The sequence below is a fragment of the Arvicola amphibius genome, chromosome 7 (genome assembly GCF_903992535.2).
Source record: "Arvicola amphibius chromosome 7, mArvAmp1.2, whole genome shotgun sequence".
Lineage (NCBI taxonomy): Eukaryota > Metazoa > Chordata > Mammalia > Rodentia > Cricetidae > Arvicola > Arvicola amphibius.
The window spans coordinates 108,206,994-108,225,964 of NC_052053.1; the positions used below are offsets into that span (position 1 = coordinate 108,206,994).

At 42.1% G+C, this 18,971-nt stretch overlaps 1 protein-coding gene across 4 annotated transcripts in view; it reads left to right on the forward strand.

Moving 5' to 3' along the window:
* Window positions 1-18,660, forward strand: part of Nin (ninein) — a 100,212-nt gene extending 81,552 nt beyond the window's left edge. For 2 of the 4 annotated variants that reach the window (XM_038337322.2, XM_038337325.2), the window contains 9 exons: window positions 1,037-1,159; window positions 1,891-2,004; window positions 2,603-2,749; window positions 4,134-4,298; window positions 5,462-5,611; window positions 8,547-8,648; window positions 12,820-13,017; window positions 16,314-16,427; window positions 17,517-18,660. In XM_038337322.2, the coding sequence (XP_038193250.1) occupies window positions 1,037-1,159; window positions 1,891-2,004; window positions 2,603-2,749; window positions 4,134-4,298; window positions 5,462-5,611; window positions 8,547-8,648; window positions 12,820-13,017; window positions 16,314-16,427; window positions 17,517-17,726 (1,323 nt within the window). In that variant the 3' untranslated portion in view covers window positions 17,727-18,660. The remainder of the gene's footprint in view (window positions 1-1,036; window positions 1,160-1,890; window positions 2,005-2,602; window positions 2,750-4,133; window positions 4,299-5,461; window positions 5,612-8,546; window positions 8,649-12,819; window positions 13,018-16,313; window positions 16,428-17,516) is intronic. The other 2 variants (XM_038337323.2, XM_038337324.1) reach the window with 2 other exon arrangements.
* The last annotated feature ends 311 nt before the right edge of the window (window positions 18,661-18,971 follow it).

Sequence of the window (18,971 nt, forward strand, 5' to 3'; positions counted from 1 at the left end):
GGTAAAACAGCCTGGATTGCATCAGCTCCGTGGAGTGGAGAGATGGAAGCCAGCATGTCCGTTCTATTGGCAAGCTACTGGGAAGTCATTAGGCTTCTCCCAGGGCAAGGGTACATCCTTACTCATCCACATGCTGATACTCTTGTGTGATAAATACCAGCCCCCTAGTTTGTTCTTGTTTTTGAAACAAAATCTTGACGTGTAGCTCAGGCTTGCCTCAAACTTCCAATCTTCCGGCCTCAGCCTCCCACGTGCTGAGGATTATAGGCTTCTACAACCATGCCATGTACTTCCATTTTTTCTCTTCTTTCTTTTCTTTTGGAGGCAGGGTCTCATAAAGCCCTGGCTGAACTAAAAACAACTGTGTGTGTAGCCAGGACTGGCCTTGACCCTCTAGAGTAGGGGTTCTCAACCTGCAATGCAGTTCCTCATGCTGTGGTGACCCCGCCCGTAGAGTTATTTCACTGCTACCTCATATCTGTAACTTTGCTACTATTATGAATAATAATATATTTGGAGACAGAGGTTTGCCAAAGGGGTTTTGACGAACAGGGTGAGAATCGCTACTCTGAATCCATCTCTTCTTCGCGTGCTGGGATTACCACGCTCCGCTAATTCCATGGTCCTGACTAAAATGGTTTGAAAAACGTATTTTGAGTACCTTTTAAAAAGCATAATTAAAAAAAGGAAAACCGTGCACCATGTCCCATGAGCAGAAGTTAAGCGGATGGCAGGAGAGCAGGGTGTTACTTAGCTGTAACAGTAACATTGAAACTTAGCACTGTTATTTAGCAGCTGCTGCCTGCATCTCTCTACGCAGACGCTTCAGTAGTCAGCTAGGGACCGGTGAGAAGCTAGTTGGGAACAGTTAGTTCAAGTTAATTATAGGCTGCTAGAGTTTATATGTCCCTTGAAACATGTCCAGCTAGGAAGGTTTCAGGGTCACGCAAGCGCCCTGTTTACAAATCGCCCTCATCAAGTTTATCGTATAAACGTAAGCTGGGAGGTGAGGGCTCATTTGTTTCCTGTCTTTCAGCAGCACAGATGTCCTGACCTCTCTGACTTGCAGCAAAAAATGGCTAGCGTTCTAAGCTACAACGAAAAGCTGCTGAAGGAGAAAGAAGTTCTAAGCGAGGAATTAAACAGCTGCACTGATAAGGTAGTAAGAACAATAGGTGTTCTCGTCATTGTGGAGGGCGCCCTGTGGAGGGCGCACGGTGTGGGACTATGGCTATGGACTGTGGCCGCTGGGCTTCCTGTGTTAGTCCACAGTTATAGATGCAGTTATATGACCCTAGGCCTAGTGGAGTCGAGATCATGGTGTTGTCTCACTTAATATATCGTGATGCTATTTGGCATATAATATATAAAGCACTGTGCAACATAATAGAAATATGGCTTTGCTCCTCTGAGATTTAATTCGTAGAGAAACACTATTTTTTTTCTATTATATTTTCACCAGCGATACGAAGATGTGGTTTTCCTTGCTCCGCCTGCCTTACAGGCGTTCTTTATTTTCCTGTTACAGTACACTCTTGAGATTTCCAATTGCCTTCGGCCCACTTCCTGCCCCAAAATAGGAGATGCTGGGGGCGGCGGGGGCAGTAGAAAACAGAAACCACAACAAGGAAGAGAAGCCTGCCATTAAGTTGGACAGAGCCAGGAAAACCCCACCCCTCACACCCTCCTGGGTCTGCTCCTTGAGGCAGATAGGCTGGTCCTTGATGGCAGTGGTGGATGCCCCCATCCCCCACCCCATTTCCTACCCCACCCCTGCCTACCCTGTTCCTCGAGGCAGAGAAGCTGGCTCTTGATGGTAGTGGTGGGAACCTGGGTCTGGATTTGCTCATAAAAATGCTCTCCCACCCGTTTCTTCCCTTCCTGAAACAGTTGGCAAAGTCAAGCCTTTTGGAGCACAGAATCGCTACAATGAAGCAGGAACAGAAGTCCTGGGAGCGGCAGAGTGAATCCTTGAAGTCACAGCTGGTGACCTCCCAGGAAAAGGTGTGGAGACAGTTCTCCCTGCATCTCAGTGACTAGCCCATGGACTGAAAACTTGCTTGCTAGGAAGGTTTAAGGGGAGGGCTCAGAGAGAACTGCTTGTTGGTAACTTAGGACAGGACTTCTCAAGCCAGTCCGTGTCCCCTCACACTGAAAGCCCTAAATTGCTACCTGCCTTTTTACAAATTGATCTTGCATTGAAATGAAATACATTTGAGATACTAGAGTACAGCAGAATTCTGCAAGTAGAAATGATTATTTCCAACCAAGAGGTCCTCTACAATCCAACCTCAGACTCAAATGTAATTTCTCAAGACTCACCGCAAGTTTGACTGGCAATGGCAGCTGGCATCCTCAGTTCTGACCCCCAGTCCCTGGCAGTTGATTAGATGACCAAATCAGCAGTATCTGCTTTATCTTTTCCGTAAGTGTAACTAAACATCCTGTATATGTATGTAACATCTTGAGTTTCCACTGAATCTCAAGAGAACTTGGATGGAGCAAGGGGCCTTGGCTTAGTCTCTTGTTTATTCTTCCTGGACATTCGAGAGGTGAGGCCATGAATGTTGTGTCACCATAGACAACTGTTCTTACCGTGCAGGTTCAGAATTTAGAAGAGATCCTGCAGAATGTAAACCTTCAGATGTCCCAGATTAAATCAGACCTCCAAGTGACTCAGCAGGAGAAGGAGGCTCTGAAGCAAGAAGTGATGTCTTTACGCACACAACTTCAGAATGCTTGTGACAAGGTCATTTCTTTTTTTAATTATTCTATAAATTATTTTAGTATATAATTTGATTGCTTTTCTATATATGTATGATAATGTTTTTTAGCACATAGGTTTTTTTTGTGTTTGTGTAGCCACTACCAGGAATAACTAGTATTTCTGTCTATACCCTTTGTCCCCTCCAGTTGATAACCCCAGGGGACCCAGTTTTGTATTCTTTGCCACCATAGGTCAGGGGTGTTTGCTTCTGAACCTCATATAAATGGAATTATAGTGGTATAAAAGAGGGTATTTGTTTTAGACCAAAGAAGCTAAAAGACCATAGCTAAGTTGAGTTTTATAATAGTAAAACCAAAGCATTTTCAATGTTTAAATAAAAGCATGCATGGGAACCTGCAAAACCAGCCAAGAAAAACATTAAGAGAAATTAAGCTAGGAACACCCATCTCCGGGGGGTGGGGGTGTTAAAACTGCAGAAAAGGAAACCTCTAGCCTAAGACAATGGTGCTGACTTAGAAGGCAAGTCCCCACTGCCAAATGGTTTGCCTCTGTGGTAACAGAAAGTCTAGGAAAAGCTATTTAAAAATAGCCTTCCTGGTGTTGTTCGAAACACATCTCATTTCAAATATCACAGAGTTCCTAATGTGCACACACATCATTAGCAACATTCCAAAGGCTGGTAGATGTTAAAATTTTGTTCTATAATAAAAATAGGTCCCAGTTCAGTTATTTTTTTTTCTCTTGGTTGATCATACTTTAAAAAACGATTAAATAGTTTTCAATTTTTAAAATACCTAGGGACTGACCTTTAAACTTGGTTTTCTCTTTCATGTTTGACTTAAAATGTGGAAAGTATATCTAGCTGTGTGACCTTTTTTTTTTAACTTTTCTAAGTCTGCTTTTAGGATTAAAAAGTCACCTTGATGACTTAAAGCATATCTCTGAATTCAGGCCTCAACCGCTAAGACGATATGTGCTCTTGGAGCCTGTGCGAAAGCGGGGTGGTATTAGCCTGTGGAAGCTTGCAGGGTGCAGTGCCTCTGAGGGCCCTGTCTTCTGTTAATCTAACAATCGTTGTGTGAATGCAAAGAGAGCTCCCAAGAAGGAGATTTCGAAACCACTGACTTCTAGACACTTGAGTCCTTTGTAGACTGGGTCAGAATCCTTCCCTCACATTTTTTAGTTAAGTTGACTGAACTGTTTTGCCAATGACCACTTTGAACCTTTATATAAAAAAAAAAATCAAAATCTAAGTGTACCATTTTCTTCATATCTGTAGGTATATACACATAAGCTGAAAAAGTGTTCACTAAGGATTGTCATTAGGTAAACAGGATTGCCGTCTCAAGACAGAAGTGACTGTCCGTTTGCTTGTAAGTTTTTAACACTGCAATTCTGTCTTAAGGACTGGGTCTCAGAAACAGCCACCCATGACCAGCAGCAAAGGCTGTCCTGGGACAAGCTGGATCACCTGATGAATGAAGAACCACAGCTGCTTTGTCAAGAGAGCAAGAGACTCCAGACAGCGGTGCAGAACACCAAAGCGGACCTCACGCACTCCCGGGAGAAGGTAACTCAAAAGCCGCACATTGTTGAAAGTGACTGGCTCGATATGAAAACAAACTGTTTGATGAGGCCCAAACAGTTCTTAGGTATAGATTCAGTATCCTGTGGAGCCAGACTTCTTTTAAGGATGAATAATTTTTCATTTAAGTTTATCTTTATATAGTTAAACTATTTTCATTTTATAATAGGCAGTTCTATACAAAAATAAAACTGACTTTAACCCTCCTATTGAGAGTACAGACTCATGGAAATGATGACATCTGTATATACCTCCTTCAAACTGGTTAGCTGCCCGGACCAATAATAACAAAATGACAAAATCAGACTCAGATCTTATGGATCTAGCTAACCCTTTATAAGAGAAAACATGGTGCCCCTTCTTAGAGACTGAGCATTTCAAGGTCAGAACAGTGTTTTAAAGTTTTTGGTAACCATCCAGGTGACACTTGTTTACTGTGCTTGTGTTAACCATTTAACCTTCATCAGCGCCTCTGCTGTGAAATTCCCTCAAGAATCGTGAATTTTCCTTTCGTATACCTATTATGTGCAGAAATCCTGCTGTTACTGAAGCTACAGCAGGAATAGGGCAACCCAGTCCCCATGTTCCTGGAACTTAGCAGATGCAGGTCCATGGGTCCAGCAGGAGCAGTCTCAGTCAGCAGCATGCACACCCCAGCCTCCCCTCAAGTCCTGCCCACGACAGAGCTAAGGAACCCAGGACTGCTGCCCCCATTGCTAGCACGCTCACTCTTGGCTCCCAGAGACTTGGCTGACCCAGAAGTCTCCTCTCATCTATCTTACCCTTACCACATTGAGTTTGTAAGCTCAACCAGATTTATCTAGAAAGGATATTTTGAAATAATTAAAAAGGAAGGAAGGAAGGAAGGAAGGAAGGAAGGAAGGAAGGAAGGAAGGAAGGAAAAGTAGGCTTTAAGAATGAAAGAGCCCTGTCTTGCTATGTTACCCAGGCTGATTTGAACATTTGATCCCCTACTCAGCCTCCCTGAGTAACTGGGAACACAGCCCTCTATCACCTTGCTCAGCTGAAAAAGTGTTTTTAATACCATGGACCCCAAGTAGTAAATAAAAGCATTCCTCGTCTCCTATTTGTTTTCCTGGCTGTGTGGTTATATAAGCATTTCTTCCTTTTACATTTGTTCTTACTAGGTTCGCCAACTGGAATCCAACCTTCTTCCCAGCAAACCTCAGAAACAACTCCACCAGTCATGTACTGTGAAACCCATAGAACAAGAAAAGTTGACGTTAAAGAGAGAGTGTGAACAGTCTCAGAAAGAACAATCTCCTACTAGTAAGAAGGTGGGTTTTTCAAGTGTAACCATGTACCTATGTTCTGACAAGTGTGGCCCCAATGTCTGCTTCTTGCCATGAATGTCAGGCTTTGAACCTTCCTCACATCCCTTGATAGCGCCATAATCTTTTCAAAATAGTATCATCTTTTTTTAATTGAGTAAAAGCCTAATCTAAGACCAAGCTTTCATAATTAATAATAAGTCTCCATGTTATTATTTGTGAGCTGGTGGCCAAACAAAAGTCTGACTACATTTGGTCCCCAACATGGGGTTGTGTAGCATCCCTTGTTTAAGAATTTTTCACTGATATATTTAACAGGCTGAGGATTATTATAGGTAGGCACTGTGAAGGCAAATTTTTCTCTATTCTATTTTTTTGTTTGTTTGTTTTTTTTTTTTTTCGAGACAGGGTTTCTCTGTAGCTTTGGAGCCTGTCCTGGAACTAGCTCTTGTAGACCAGGCTGGTCTCGAACTCACAGAGATCCGCCTGCCTCTGCCTCCCGAGTGCTGGGATTAAAGGCGTGCGCCACCACCGCCCGGCTCTATTCTATTTTTGTAAAGGTATAGTAAAAAAAAAAGCAGTCTTTTAGATCAATCACTATAATAGATCATACTTTAAATAATAAAGAAGGCAAGGCAATCCCAGGCTGGTTGAATCACCTTATTTATGGCTCTCAAATCTGTTAACATTCTCTATTTTCCAGATTTCTTCCTAATTACAAATATAGGGGAATTCTAAGGACTGGTCAATTCTTCGGTATTTTGAGCATTTAGTTGCTCCTGTACCAGCTGTTCTAGTGCCTTTAATTTTTCTGATGTCAAAGGCTATGTGTGTTTCACCCACATAGGTTTGTCAGTTAACCATTTTAAAGGCAGGGTTGTTGATATCTTTGAAAGACCTCAACAGCTGTTTTTTTTTCCTGCTTACGTACAGCCTGAATGGTCTGTACCATTCTTGATAATACCTTGAAATATTTTTCTCAGAAGTATTCTTTATTTTATGGTTTGTTTCTGAGGTTGAAGGAATGTTAAGCTGGTTTTTTTTTTTTTCCATTGCTGCAACAAATCACATCCCCATAAATGCTTTGCTTTGCTGGCCACACATAGATTTAATTTTCCTGTCTGTCACTATTCATTCAACCCATCTTGCACTTTATTTTATCTAAAAATAAAGTCCCAGTCCATAGAAGTTGAATTTTTGCCTCCTGAAGAGGTCAGTCTGGATGCCAAGATTTTGATGAAATTGTTAAAATCTGTCCCTTTATCTACTAGGCCTTTGATTACAATGCCATTTATTTGTATTTTTAGCTTTGATCTTTGATCATTTATTGAAGTTTGCCAAAATACTTGTTTTATGGTCTGTCCTGAATTTTTGTGTTATCTACTAAAGCTATTTGGTCCTTGATCACTTATAGAGCCATGTGATTTTTAACAATGAGCATTTTAATTGCTTAATGGATGAGTTTCTCCAATGCTAACAGGGAGTGATTGGATACTGGAGTCTGCAGGCAGACCCCTAAGGTGTTTCCCAATGGCAAAGGGTTACCTTGCCTGTCCCTTGTTGCTCTGTATTCATTAGATCAAAATGCTGGCCATTGCCACATTTTCTCCATACTTCAGAAAGCTGGGACCTTCCCATTTGCATTATCTCTAGAAAAGACATTGTTTCTAGGAACCCCTTGCCAACAATACCTTTTCATATGATCTTGCTTACCCCAATTAAAACATGACATTTTGATTTTTCTTAAAACTTTTAGAAATCACTAAGTGTGATTTAGAAATCACGAAGTGTATTGTAAGTGTGAAATCCAGTATCAGCTGTATTTCTAATCCACTTATTTATGGATGCTGATCTTGCCTTTAGAGGCCTAATCATCTTCTTCCATTCTTAATTGTTTGACTTTCCTCTTGGCTGCCAGTTCACAAATGACGACATGGAGACTTACTATTAATTATGAAAGCTTGGCCTTAGCTTTTATAACTTAGATTAACTCTTATAACTTAAATTAACCTGTCTCTATTAATCTGCATTTGCCACATGGCTTGGTTACCTCTCCTCTGTACCTTATGTCCAACTTCTTCAGTGTCTCGCTGGTGTCTTCTGTGCACCTAGATTCATCCCAAGTTCCTCTCTCTGCCTGGAAGTCCCGCCTATTCTCTCCTGCCTGGCTATTGGCCATTTGATTCTTTATTAAACCAATCGCAGTGACACATCTTAACACAGTGTAAACAAATATTCTGCGACAGTGATGCACGGGGAGTGCTGGTGTGATTTTACAAAGCTTCTCTGAGGGAATTAAGAAGCTGGAAAATTCCTTATCTCCCAGTTAATGTTTGATAAATGTTTGAAAACAAATGTGCATCTAAACTAGAAAGAATTTACTTAGAAAGCCACAAAGAATAGGTTTTTATTTTTATTTTTCCAGTCTTAATTAAGAAATTAAATGGGTAAGAGCAAAGATGATATTTCTGAAAAAGATTGTTTATAAAGCCTTAAAGAGAAACAAATATTAGTAGTGATAGACAATGTAAGATTGTGTGTGTAGAAAGCTGGGGTCACGCTGACTCAAGGGGAGGGAAAGAGCTGTATATTCTTAGGAGTTTTTCCAACTAAGAGTGCACTTAGAACTGATTGCACACGTGCACCTGTGGGCATGGCTACTGTGTTTTGGGGTAATGTGTGTTTCTCGCAGTGGGCGGCAGAGAAGTTTAAAGCCAGCTGCCTCAGAAAAATCTTTGTGAGACCTGACGGTTAAATCCAGATTGCTTACAGGCCAGCTGTGCACCGAATTGTTGTTTGCTGGTTTTCCTTGCTGAATTATCTTGGCTTTCTTCCAAGAGTAGAGATTTCTTAACACAAATTTATCAAAATAAAAGACAGCAACTCATATATTTTTGTCTTTTTTTTAAGTGTTTTGGTTTTTTGTTTGTTTTTGTAATAGGTCAGTCAGATGAGTTCTCTTGAGCGAGAATTAGAAACAATCCACTTGGAAAACGAGGGTCTGAAGAAGAAACAGGTGAGACTGGACGAGAAGCTAATGGAGGTGAGTTTAAGTAAATGACCTCAACTGTGGAGAAGCCTGTGGGTCATTTGTTAGTAGGGATTCGACGTGGCATTGAATTCCTGTCATGAAGGTCTAATTGCCAAACTTAACTCTTGAGTCTCTCTTCCCAAAATGAACAGACATGTTTGCTTCGTTTCAGTCACGGGTATCTGTACCGCTTTGCAGAATAAAGGATGACTTTAGCCTCAAATATACATCAATATACAATATACAAATATACATCAATAGCCCCAGTATATATCAACACATGTGGATCACAGGGACCCTGCCTGACACTGTCTGAGGGGCCCCAGCCCTCTTGTCATTGGTGTCTATGTGACAGTTTCCTGACATATCCTATCTTGCAGTGTTTTATGACATAATCTCCCTCTCTCCACCTGTTCAGATGTATGTGGAGATCTGAGGACCTCAGTATTTCGGTTTCTTTTCAGCAACTGCCTTCTCGGGCAGATAGAACCCAGTGGTAGAGCACTTGCCTTGCATCGCTTGGGTTGGATTCCCAGGGTCCATGGCTTCTGGCTACACTCATAACCCAGCTCTGCCTTGTGAAAGGTCCACATGACAAACGTGAAGCTGATTTAGAAAACTCACCCCTGTGAGTCTGCTGGGCCCCAGGAACCACAGCACGCTTTCATGCGCTATTTTAGAGGACTTCATTGAGCTGCTTTGCTGTAGATGAAAAATTAATCTCACATGAAATGAACTATAAAATCTGTATAAGGAAGTGTTCATAGAATTTATCTTGCTATGTTCTTAGAATACCATGTGAACACCTTTTGGTTTTTCAAGGCAGAATTGGTAGAAGGAAGGAAGGAAGGAAGACATTGCAGTATTTTCTATATTATTTATTTATTGATTGATTGATTGATTGATTGATTGATTATTTTGGTTTTTCAAGACAGGATTTCTCTGTGTAGCCCTGGCTGTCTTGAAAATCACTCTGTAGACCAGGCTACCCTCAAACTCTGACATCTGCCTGCCTCTGCCTGTCAAGTACTCAGATTAAAGGTGTGCACCACCAGACCTGGCAAAGTATTTTCTTTATAAAGTTAGATATATGGCAAGGTGGCTTTAATGCTTAGCTTTAAAATAATGTGAAAGGTGCGCAAACATGTCATATTGACATTTAAATGGCCACTGAGGTTTCTTACAATTTTATTGTCTCTAGTTTATCCTCTAGTTGGGGGCATTGGTGAAACCATAAATAGTGAAATCAGAATAGTGTTTTCTGACAGCATATAATAAATGTATTAAAACTGTGAGTTCAGCCTGTGCATTGATGTAGATATGCTTTTCTGATGAAATAATTGTGGATGCTAATGAATCTGTCTGAAGCTGAGCTCTGTGTCTGGTGAGAAACTGAAGGGTGGTATGGTATGTGTACTTCCTCACTGATGGGCTCTTGCAAATGCTCAACCAGTAAGCTGGTTCTTCTCCTCTTTGCCCTAGCCTGGGAAGCCCCCTTCTGCCGGGCCCCAGTTTCTATTATTAATTGTCATCAGCCATTTCCTGCCATTCTTTTTCCATAGTAGCAAATATTTGCTGATAAGGAAAATAAATGTTCCTGGCACCGGAACGGAATAAGGAAAAAGCCTGAATTTAAACACCGAGAAGAACATTGTACACACTCTTCTAATGCAACTCTCATTAGGAAGCAAGACTGGGCTACTAACCCTACAGTTAGATGGACTGGATTTTTTTTTCTCTGCTTTACTTTTCTGAGAAGGGATCTAGCTCTGCAGCTCAGGCTGTCCTTGAACTTACAGCCCCTCTGCCTGAGCCTTCTCAGTTTTGGTACTTGAGGCACACACCAGCACAGCTAGTTCCAGGTGGGATTTTTAACAGCTCTTTGGAGGTAATTCACAGGCTGCACAATTCTTATATTAAAATGTACAGTTGCACTTGAGGTATGTTTTTACTTCTTAAACTTTTGGGGACATGGATGTAACAACTTTGCAACTTCAGCCATTTTTAAGTTTCCAATCCAATGGCTTTAATTAAATTTGCTGTTTCTACAGCCTTTCATAGCTCCCGACTCTAACTCTTCAGCACTAACCGTTCCTCCCACCAGCCTGTTGGGTGGGATTGCAGTAAGGTTGTATGGGGTTGGTGGACAGTGGCTTTCAGGCTACCTTTTGTATTCTCCCGAGGCATCCATGTATTCCTTCCTCGCTGGCAGTGTTCCCACTGGGCAGGGTTGAGGGGTGATGAGCAGACATGGAGGTGTTCCTGTATCAGCGTCCTTGGGGCCAGGAACTTTCAGAGAGGCTTTCTAGATGGTTCTTATCTGATACGCTTACTTCCTCAGAAGAAGTTTCCCTCATCTCTGCAGACTAGTTTTAAGGGTCCAGTGTAATTAAAGATTACAAATTACTAGGCTGGCAAATGGAAGGATTTTGACCTGAAACCAATTCCCATTCTTGGACTTCTTCAGCAATACTGTAGTTGAATATTCAGTAAGCACTTTATTTTGAACGTTCAAAGAAAGCTTCGGAGACTACCTGTGCTGGTCTTTGTCTGCATATCACTTGGCAGTCCACAGCTTAGAGGGTTGAACAAAAAGTGCTTTCCTTCTGCGTGTCCATGGGACAAGGGACTTAACCAGAGATCCTGTGCTTCCTGGATCTGGGGATGGGTAAAGCTGGCAGGTTCACAACCAACCGGATGCCAGCAGGCAAGGGCGCATCTGCAGAGTTCCAGGTGTAAGGTCCTTTCCTGTAAAAGTGACTTACAGCAAAAAGTGACTTTGGTTGCTTGTATGCTCTTATTTATGTGTATAATCTGCCCATTCTTTCTCTTGGTGACTTGCACTTTTCTTATTCTTCCTGTAACCCGGTAATTTTCTTTTCTTTTTGTTTCGCCTGTGGCTAACCTCTACCTAGAACTCAGTGGTTGGAAGTAGCAGAGAAGGGTGCAGTTCTATGCCCGAGCTAGTGTGCGAAGGTAGAGCATTCTCCTCCGGTGAACCGTCATAGCATGGCACCATCTCGACATCATGCCCATCCACTCATAGCTGTTGATTATGCCCATTGATATGTACTTGGGCAAGAGCCAGTATCCATTTTTTATTTTACTTGAATTGGAATATATCTACTTACTTAAGGGTTTTCCTCAATATTTAAAGCGTGATGAAGAAAGCTGTCCCTCTGACAGAAACTCCTGGGATCACAGTTCAGCATAGCCTTTATTCATAAACTTGTGTTGTATTTTCACATCTACAGCTAACTAGAATATTTCAAAGTGGGTAATGACCCAATTCAGAGATTTAGAGTTAAGAAAATGGATAGTGGCTCTGAAACCTCATAACATTTAATTATGGTTGAGTGTGGAAGGTCCTTTCCCTTCCCACAAGCCTGGTGCTCCCTCCCCAGGTTACTTTCTGCTCATGCGTGTTGCATGCCTCCCATTGGGCCCTGTGCCTGCCGAATGTGTGATGGATGAAAGTAGCATGTTCCATTGGCCAAAATGTGCCCTTTCCAACTTCTTAAACTTGATTGGCATGTTGATACACTGTTTCCTCATTGTTTCCAACAAATACTTTGAGTCCAGTTCTGGGGTGTTCTGGGCTATGACCTTCTGTCCCATGCTTGCCTATCCTGTTGCTATTGAAGGGCATAACCATAACAGCACATAGATAAAACTAAGAGCCTGAAATTTAGGTATGATATTCTTTTTAAAGTGTTGATTTGGGGTCAGAAGATAGGTAGCCAGTGACTAGTCACCTTCAAGAAACTTCATGGTAAGGGAAATAGGGAAAGCTTAAAACCACGCCACCCTCTCCATCTTTCCTGCTCCTGTCTCACTTTGAACAGAAGGAAAAAAGGCAGTGGAATGTTCTAGAATCAAAAACTTAGATGTAATTTAAATGTGCTATGTAGATCACGTACCTCGTGCCCTTATAGTCTCTTGAAGGTGATGGATGTCTGTCCTTTCAAGTTTAAAAAATTGTTTAAAAAACCTGGTCACAAAATGTATTATCTCCAAAAGGCAGCGAAAGGGCTCTGCCCACGCACTTCCCCCAGACTTTGTCCTGTTTCTAAGTGATCAGGCGCTAGGAGGCCATGAAGGGACTCTGGACTTAGTACTCCCTGCTTGGCACTTTCCTTGGCAGAAGGCCCTGCACTAACCAAGCTTTGTCCTTGCCCTTCAGATGCAGCCCCTGAAGTCCACTGTGACGCTTAGCCCATCCTCTCACTGGGATCTGCAGCTGCTCCAGCAGCAAGCCTGTCCGATGGTGCCCAGGGAGCAGTTTCTGCAGCTTCAACAGCAGCTGCTGCAGGCAGAAAGGAGAAGCCAGCACCTGCAGGAGGAGCTTGACAATAGGACCTTGGAAACCAACACACCGCAGGTACAGAGCGCTTCTCCTCCACGGAGAAACCAAATCAGCCGCTTCGCTTTACCTTCGTTAGAAAAACCAGTGCGAAGGTGGGGATGCAGAGCTACATCTCCCTTCGCTGTTCTGCCTTCCCTGAGCTGCAGAGCCACAGAACCACAGCCTGGCATTTGCTTTGGTTTGACAGTTTCCTTTCTAGCTCTCTGCTTGTGACTCCAGCAGTTTGGCATGTTGGGCTGCGTCTCCTTTGCACACTGGTACATGACAAAGGATCAAGGTTACTTGTACACAGTACACAGTTGTCCTAATGTTCTTGCCTGATGCCTAAAATGTCACAAACTCAGTCCTCGGGTAGGAATCTCTGCTGACAGACATCCTCAGTCTTCCTGTACAGTGTGGCCCGCCAAGGTCTGCGGACTCACAAGTAGGGACTTTTATAGAATGTGCAGTTGTGTGTCTGCTCTTGGTTATCCAGTTCATGTCACTCAACATTTGAAAGAATCCAGTGTGAGAAACTACTTATGCTCCAAATAGTTGTTTCTCTTTAGGGCATTTATACATAATCTTCATTTTTCAGAAATTTCCTCTTTTGTTCTTACCCATTTAATTAAGTCGTAATTAAGGGTGAGAATTAAAAATAAAAAACTCATCTTGTGTATCATTTCTAGTTTAGAAATACCTATGTCCCAGTTAGTGTTTGAAAAGGAATTTTCCAGTTTCTTGGTTTCCCCAAGGGGAACAAGTCACATTAGCATTCCCCGTGGGCCCCTCGGCTTCCTCCTCTTCTTAGTAGATAGCCCTGTGTGCTGTGTTGTGCTGTGTTGTGCTGTGTAGTGTTGTGCTGTGCTGTGCTGTGCTGTCCACTTCTGTCACTCATTCTTCTTAACCTTCAAAAAGTCTTTTTATTAAAGTGCCGGGAGCTTTCTATACACCATTTCCCCTCCCAATGTTAGCGTCAGCTTCATAAATTAAGTCTGCTGGGCTGGGCTGGGCTGTTAAAGAGACGTTCCAGCTCTCCTCAGAGTACTTCAGCTTCTCAGTATTAAAGTGAAATTTTAGAACAGAAACTGCTGTGGTTGAGTATGAAAGCAAAGTCACAGTTTCTCATCTTGGAACTGAAATCTGAAACCTTGGTCTCTGCTTTTGAAAAGACCTTCTAGTTATTTGGCAAAGATGTGCTCCTTGCCTTCCCGTACACCCTGGTTTTAAAGTATACTTTTCCTAATCTGCCCATCAGTCTTAGAGAATTTAAAAACAAATGTCTTGTACCAATAGTTCCAGTATTAGACAGAAGCTATTAAGAAAAAAAATGGTAATCCTTCAGCCAGAGGAAAGAGTGGACTATTTATTACTTGAAGTGGAATGGCCTCCAGGCTTCTCCTTTTCCGGTTGCTGAGCTGACTCTAATTCTAAAAACCCTCCACATTACACAGATCTGGGCAGTGCCTGTGGATGGAGTGAGGGCTTTCATCTGTCCTTGTGTTGATTTGCTTGCACGCGTACTGTGCCTGTGTGTGCTTCTGAGGATGTGTTTGCATTTTAAGCGTGTGAACTTAGACTCCCCTAAATATAAGCCCTACTCTTGACCCCAGGGTGAAGTGTACCCCTTGCCTTCTTTCTCTAGGCCTTGCTACCGGAGCAGCGAGCAGTGCATGCAGATTCCTGCAGAAGGATTGGGCACCTCTGAACTGGGCTGCTGTCGATGCCTTTTGTTACCATGACAGAGTCTCAAATGCACACCTGCACACATGCACACACACCCCCACACAGACATGAGCTGGGGCATGTTGGAACCAAGGGCTCGTTTAAATTATTCCGCTGTTATTCCCACTGTTACAGCCTCACAGGACTGTCTCTTATTTATGTAGACCTGGGAGACTCTGTGAGTCGGTCACAAGCTTCAGCTGGTTACAAACTGGTTGATTTAAGATTCTTAGAAAGGGTATAGTTGATATATTTTCTCATTCCATATGTTGTAATTTTTTTAAAAGAAGGTACTACTTTTATATATGGAATTTGAAGAAAATCAGGGTTATTTATACTGTTTTGTATAAGATGTATCATACTTTTTGACAGAAAAAAGAAAAATTTTTGATGCAACAATAAAGTAAAATTTAAATATATGACTGTCTTCTTTGTTTTTCTTCTGCCTTCTCCTTTGCAATACTCAGTGTTCTTTGACTTATCTGCTACTGTGGTTTTCTATTTTGCTTTTTTTGAAACAAGCATTATTCATTATGCGTAAACATTAAAAGGCCAATATACCTTTTCAAATATAGGCTTTTTTAAAAAGCCAGACACCCAAGGCCCTATTTATTGAAATGTAATATTAAGCTTTGAATTTGTCTTCAAATTGACTATGTGATTTAGTGCTATTATTTAAATCCAAGCAATTAATGGGTTTCAACTCATGTTTGAGCATCCTACATTCTTTTCAAATTACGCCTTTTAAGACACTGTTAGCTGTCACCCAACTGTTAACACCTGAATCACAATAATAATAATTAGTAATAATAATCTTAAGGATCTGAAGTACCTTCTGAAATATGAAATTCCTGGTGTGGACATTTTTGTAAGGGAGGGTATGGGCAGTCTCATCTCTCTCAAGATCTCTTTGCTTCCTAAACTCAGGTTCTCCTTATCCCATCCTTGCTGCATTAGACGGAGAGGAAAGGCTGGTCCTGTCCTGTGGTTTTATCTGGGTTGGATGTCTGTGAGATTTTTCACTTTGACTCTGCTCTGGTGATAAATGCATCCTCTAGTGAGATGTTTGCTTCCCAGCAACAAGTCATTGGGATGAGGAGGGGAATTGGCAGGAAGAAGCTAATTACTATGAAGAAAAAGCTAGCCTTGGACGGTCACCAGTCATGCCAAAGGGAAAATGAGAGGCATGTGTTGCAAGCTGATTGGAAACGTTGGGCAACCAGAAACAAACCCAGTGTTTGCGGTGCTCAGAGGCCCACAGTATTGCAGAGACCCATGCCACAGTGGGAGGTCGGCCACTGTGGTTTGGTTTACTTGTATGCTCACTGTATTAAGAGTACACATGGATATCCATTATGGGTTGTAGGGAACGGTAGTACGACAGGTAAGAGTCTTTGCTTTTTCTCTGACTCCTCTGTGATAGGACTCCTTTTCTAACATGGTCAACCCGTGCAGTGCCCAGAATTCCCATTTCACTAGAAATCTGTCCTGGTTACGAACATAAAGCATCGGCTGTGGTTTCTCTCGATCCCTATGGGGAGAGGAACTCCCTCAAGTTAGGCGTGACTTTCAAATGATGATGCACTTTTTCTCCCTCTTCTCCATAGGGAAGCCAGGAGCACCTGGTCAATCTCATGGAGGAACGAATGATAGAAGTGGAACAGAAGCTGAAGCTGGTCAAAAGGCTTCTTCAGGAGAAAGTGAATCAGCTCAAAGAACAGGTCAGCCTCCTTGTCACCTCTGCCCGTCTCACAGTCCAGTGTTTTGGGGTGTGTAGGGGGTGTGTGTCTGTGCATGAGTGTGTATGTGTGCGTGCATGTGTGTGGTCTGAGTGTGTATATGCATGTGTGTGTGAGTGCATATTTATGCATGCGTGTGTATGTGTGCACCCGTGTGTGAGCGTGTGTGTGCATGTGCGCCAGAGACCAACCTCAAGTCTTAATTCTTCGGGAGCTTTTCCACCTTGTTTCTGAGAGGACCTGGGTCTCTCTGGTTAGGCTAGGCCTGTGTTGTACTCAGCACAGGGGTTACCACGGTGCACACTCACTGTGCCCAGCTTTTTTTGTGGGTGCTAGGGATCAAAGTCAGGTCCCCATGCTTTCAAGGCACTCACTGTACCAGCTGAGTTGTCTCTCCAGTCCCAACAGTCCAGACTTGACTCCAGATTTTGTATCCTCCTTTTTTGTTGGCCTTGAACTCACAGAGATCCATCTGCCTCTGCCTCCCAAGTGCTAGAATTAAAGGCTTGTTTCCTTCTATTGCTGTTAATTTGTGTTGTTAATGAAAGTTAATTCTGCTGAAAATGTCTAGAGAGCTTAGGGATCACTTTCTTTTAAGCCTCAAAATATGAATTCTGCATTCTACATTTTTTACTAAAACTCCTTTGAGGCCTATTTGTCTACAAATCTCTAAATGCATATTTGCGTACAGTGGCTCATATACGAAGTGTTCCTAACAAAGTTCAATGCCTCAAACAAAATAAAGGTTTTTTTTTCATCCAAGATATGAAATATACATCTCTAAATAAATAGAAAATGATACATTCACTTTTTAAAATGGGGTAATAATGGAACGTTGGCTTTCCTGTTCCCAAAAGCTTATGGCAACCTCAAAAGGTACCTTAGGGCTGATAAATTGGCTTAGAAGGTAAAGCTGTTAGCCACCATGCCCGACACTTGAGCTCAGAACCTGGCACCCACGTGGTAGAATGAGAGCACCAGTTCCTGGAAGTTGTCCTCTGACTCCTCTTAGCCCCAAGACTTGAGCGTAGTTAACACAGACGGAATGAGATGCTTCTGGTTCTGTCCTAGCTCTGCAGGAACACGAAAGCAGATGCCATGGTGAAGGACTTGTATGTTGAAAATGCCCAGCTGTTGAAAGCTCTGGAAATGACTGAGCAGCGGCAGAAAACAGCAGAGAAGAAGAATTACCTCCTAGAGGAGAAGATCGCCAGCCTCAGTACCATTGTCAGGAACCTGGCACCTGCGCCCCTGGCTTCTACGCCTCCTTTGAGGTCATAGCCGTACCAAAGGATGCACCTGCGTTTGTGTACTGTCCTGACATCCTTGGAACACTTCAATCCGTTCTCTGAACCCTCTAAGAACTTTCAATGGCTTCTTGTCGAGCCTACCCAAAGTCTGCTCTGCCAGCAATGGAATCTGAGTCTCCGAATGAATGCTTAGAGGAATTCCATAAATGACATATTTCACTATTTAAATTACCCATGAGCATTAAACTTTTAAAGTATGCTCTGGATAGCTACCAAGAATGAAAATAATTTAAGTACTTAAAATGCCAGTTTTTAATGGGTTTTTAATTGCTATTAGCTGTATATACAACCCAGATTCCCTTTAAGTTTGAGATCTAGCTAGAGTGGTTATTATATTATTATAATCTTTATTTTTGGAAACATTTAAGTACTGTAATCATTATGCTTATACTAGTTTTGTTTCTTTGAATTAATTGGTTGACTGCAGTTCTGCTCAAAGAAGGCTTGGCCAGTAGCTAGACACTGAGGTCAGAAAAGCCCCAGTTTTGTAAGATTCTGGCTTCTGGTGCCTGTTCTTACTACTCCTGCTATGTAATAGATTCAGAACCGACTTGCTCAACTGTACTCTATACTGAGGATAAAGTCTTACTTTATTTATTAGCCCTTTCTCCTCCTCTTAAAGCTTTTTGTTTGGGACCTTGTGTTCTAAAAAATGGATAAAACTGCATTTTAAAAATATTTGAACTATGGGAAGATCACCAAACAGCCCTCTTTGGAGTAAAGCACCACTCTTGGAAGAAGATTACCTGGAATGTGACGGGCGTGGTTTCCTCTCTCCCAAGCCTTGGAGTTCATGGACAGAACTTTTGAGTTTGCATCAAGAGCTCAGGGAACAATTTCTAAGCTGTCTTCCTGAACTTCTTACTGCCCAGCCTCTCTAAGAATTGGAGTTGTATAAACCTAAACCACGTGACCTTACTTGTACTATATATCAACAGCCATAGAATTCTTATTTCTATATTTTAGTGCACTTAATTATCTGGAAAGGCCTTGACTTCAGAGTTAATAACCTCTCCAAGTTATAGAAGAGTTTTTACTGTTTGTTTAATGCAGGTCAGGAGTCTCATGCTTCTGGCCCCTTTGATACCTCACTTCTGAACATCTGAATTTCATACTGTGGGAGAACAGTGGCATGTCATCGGAGGTGGGGGAGCAATAATGGGACTTTGCATTTGTTCTCAAGGTCTAGGCTTAAAGAACAATAAACCTTTTAAAG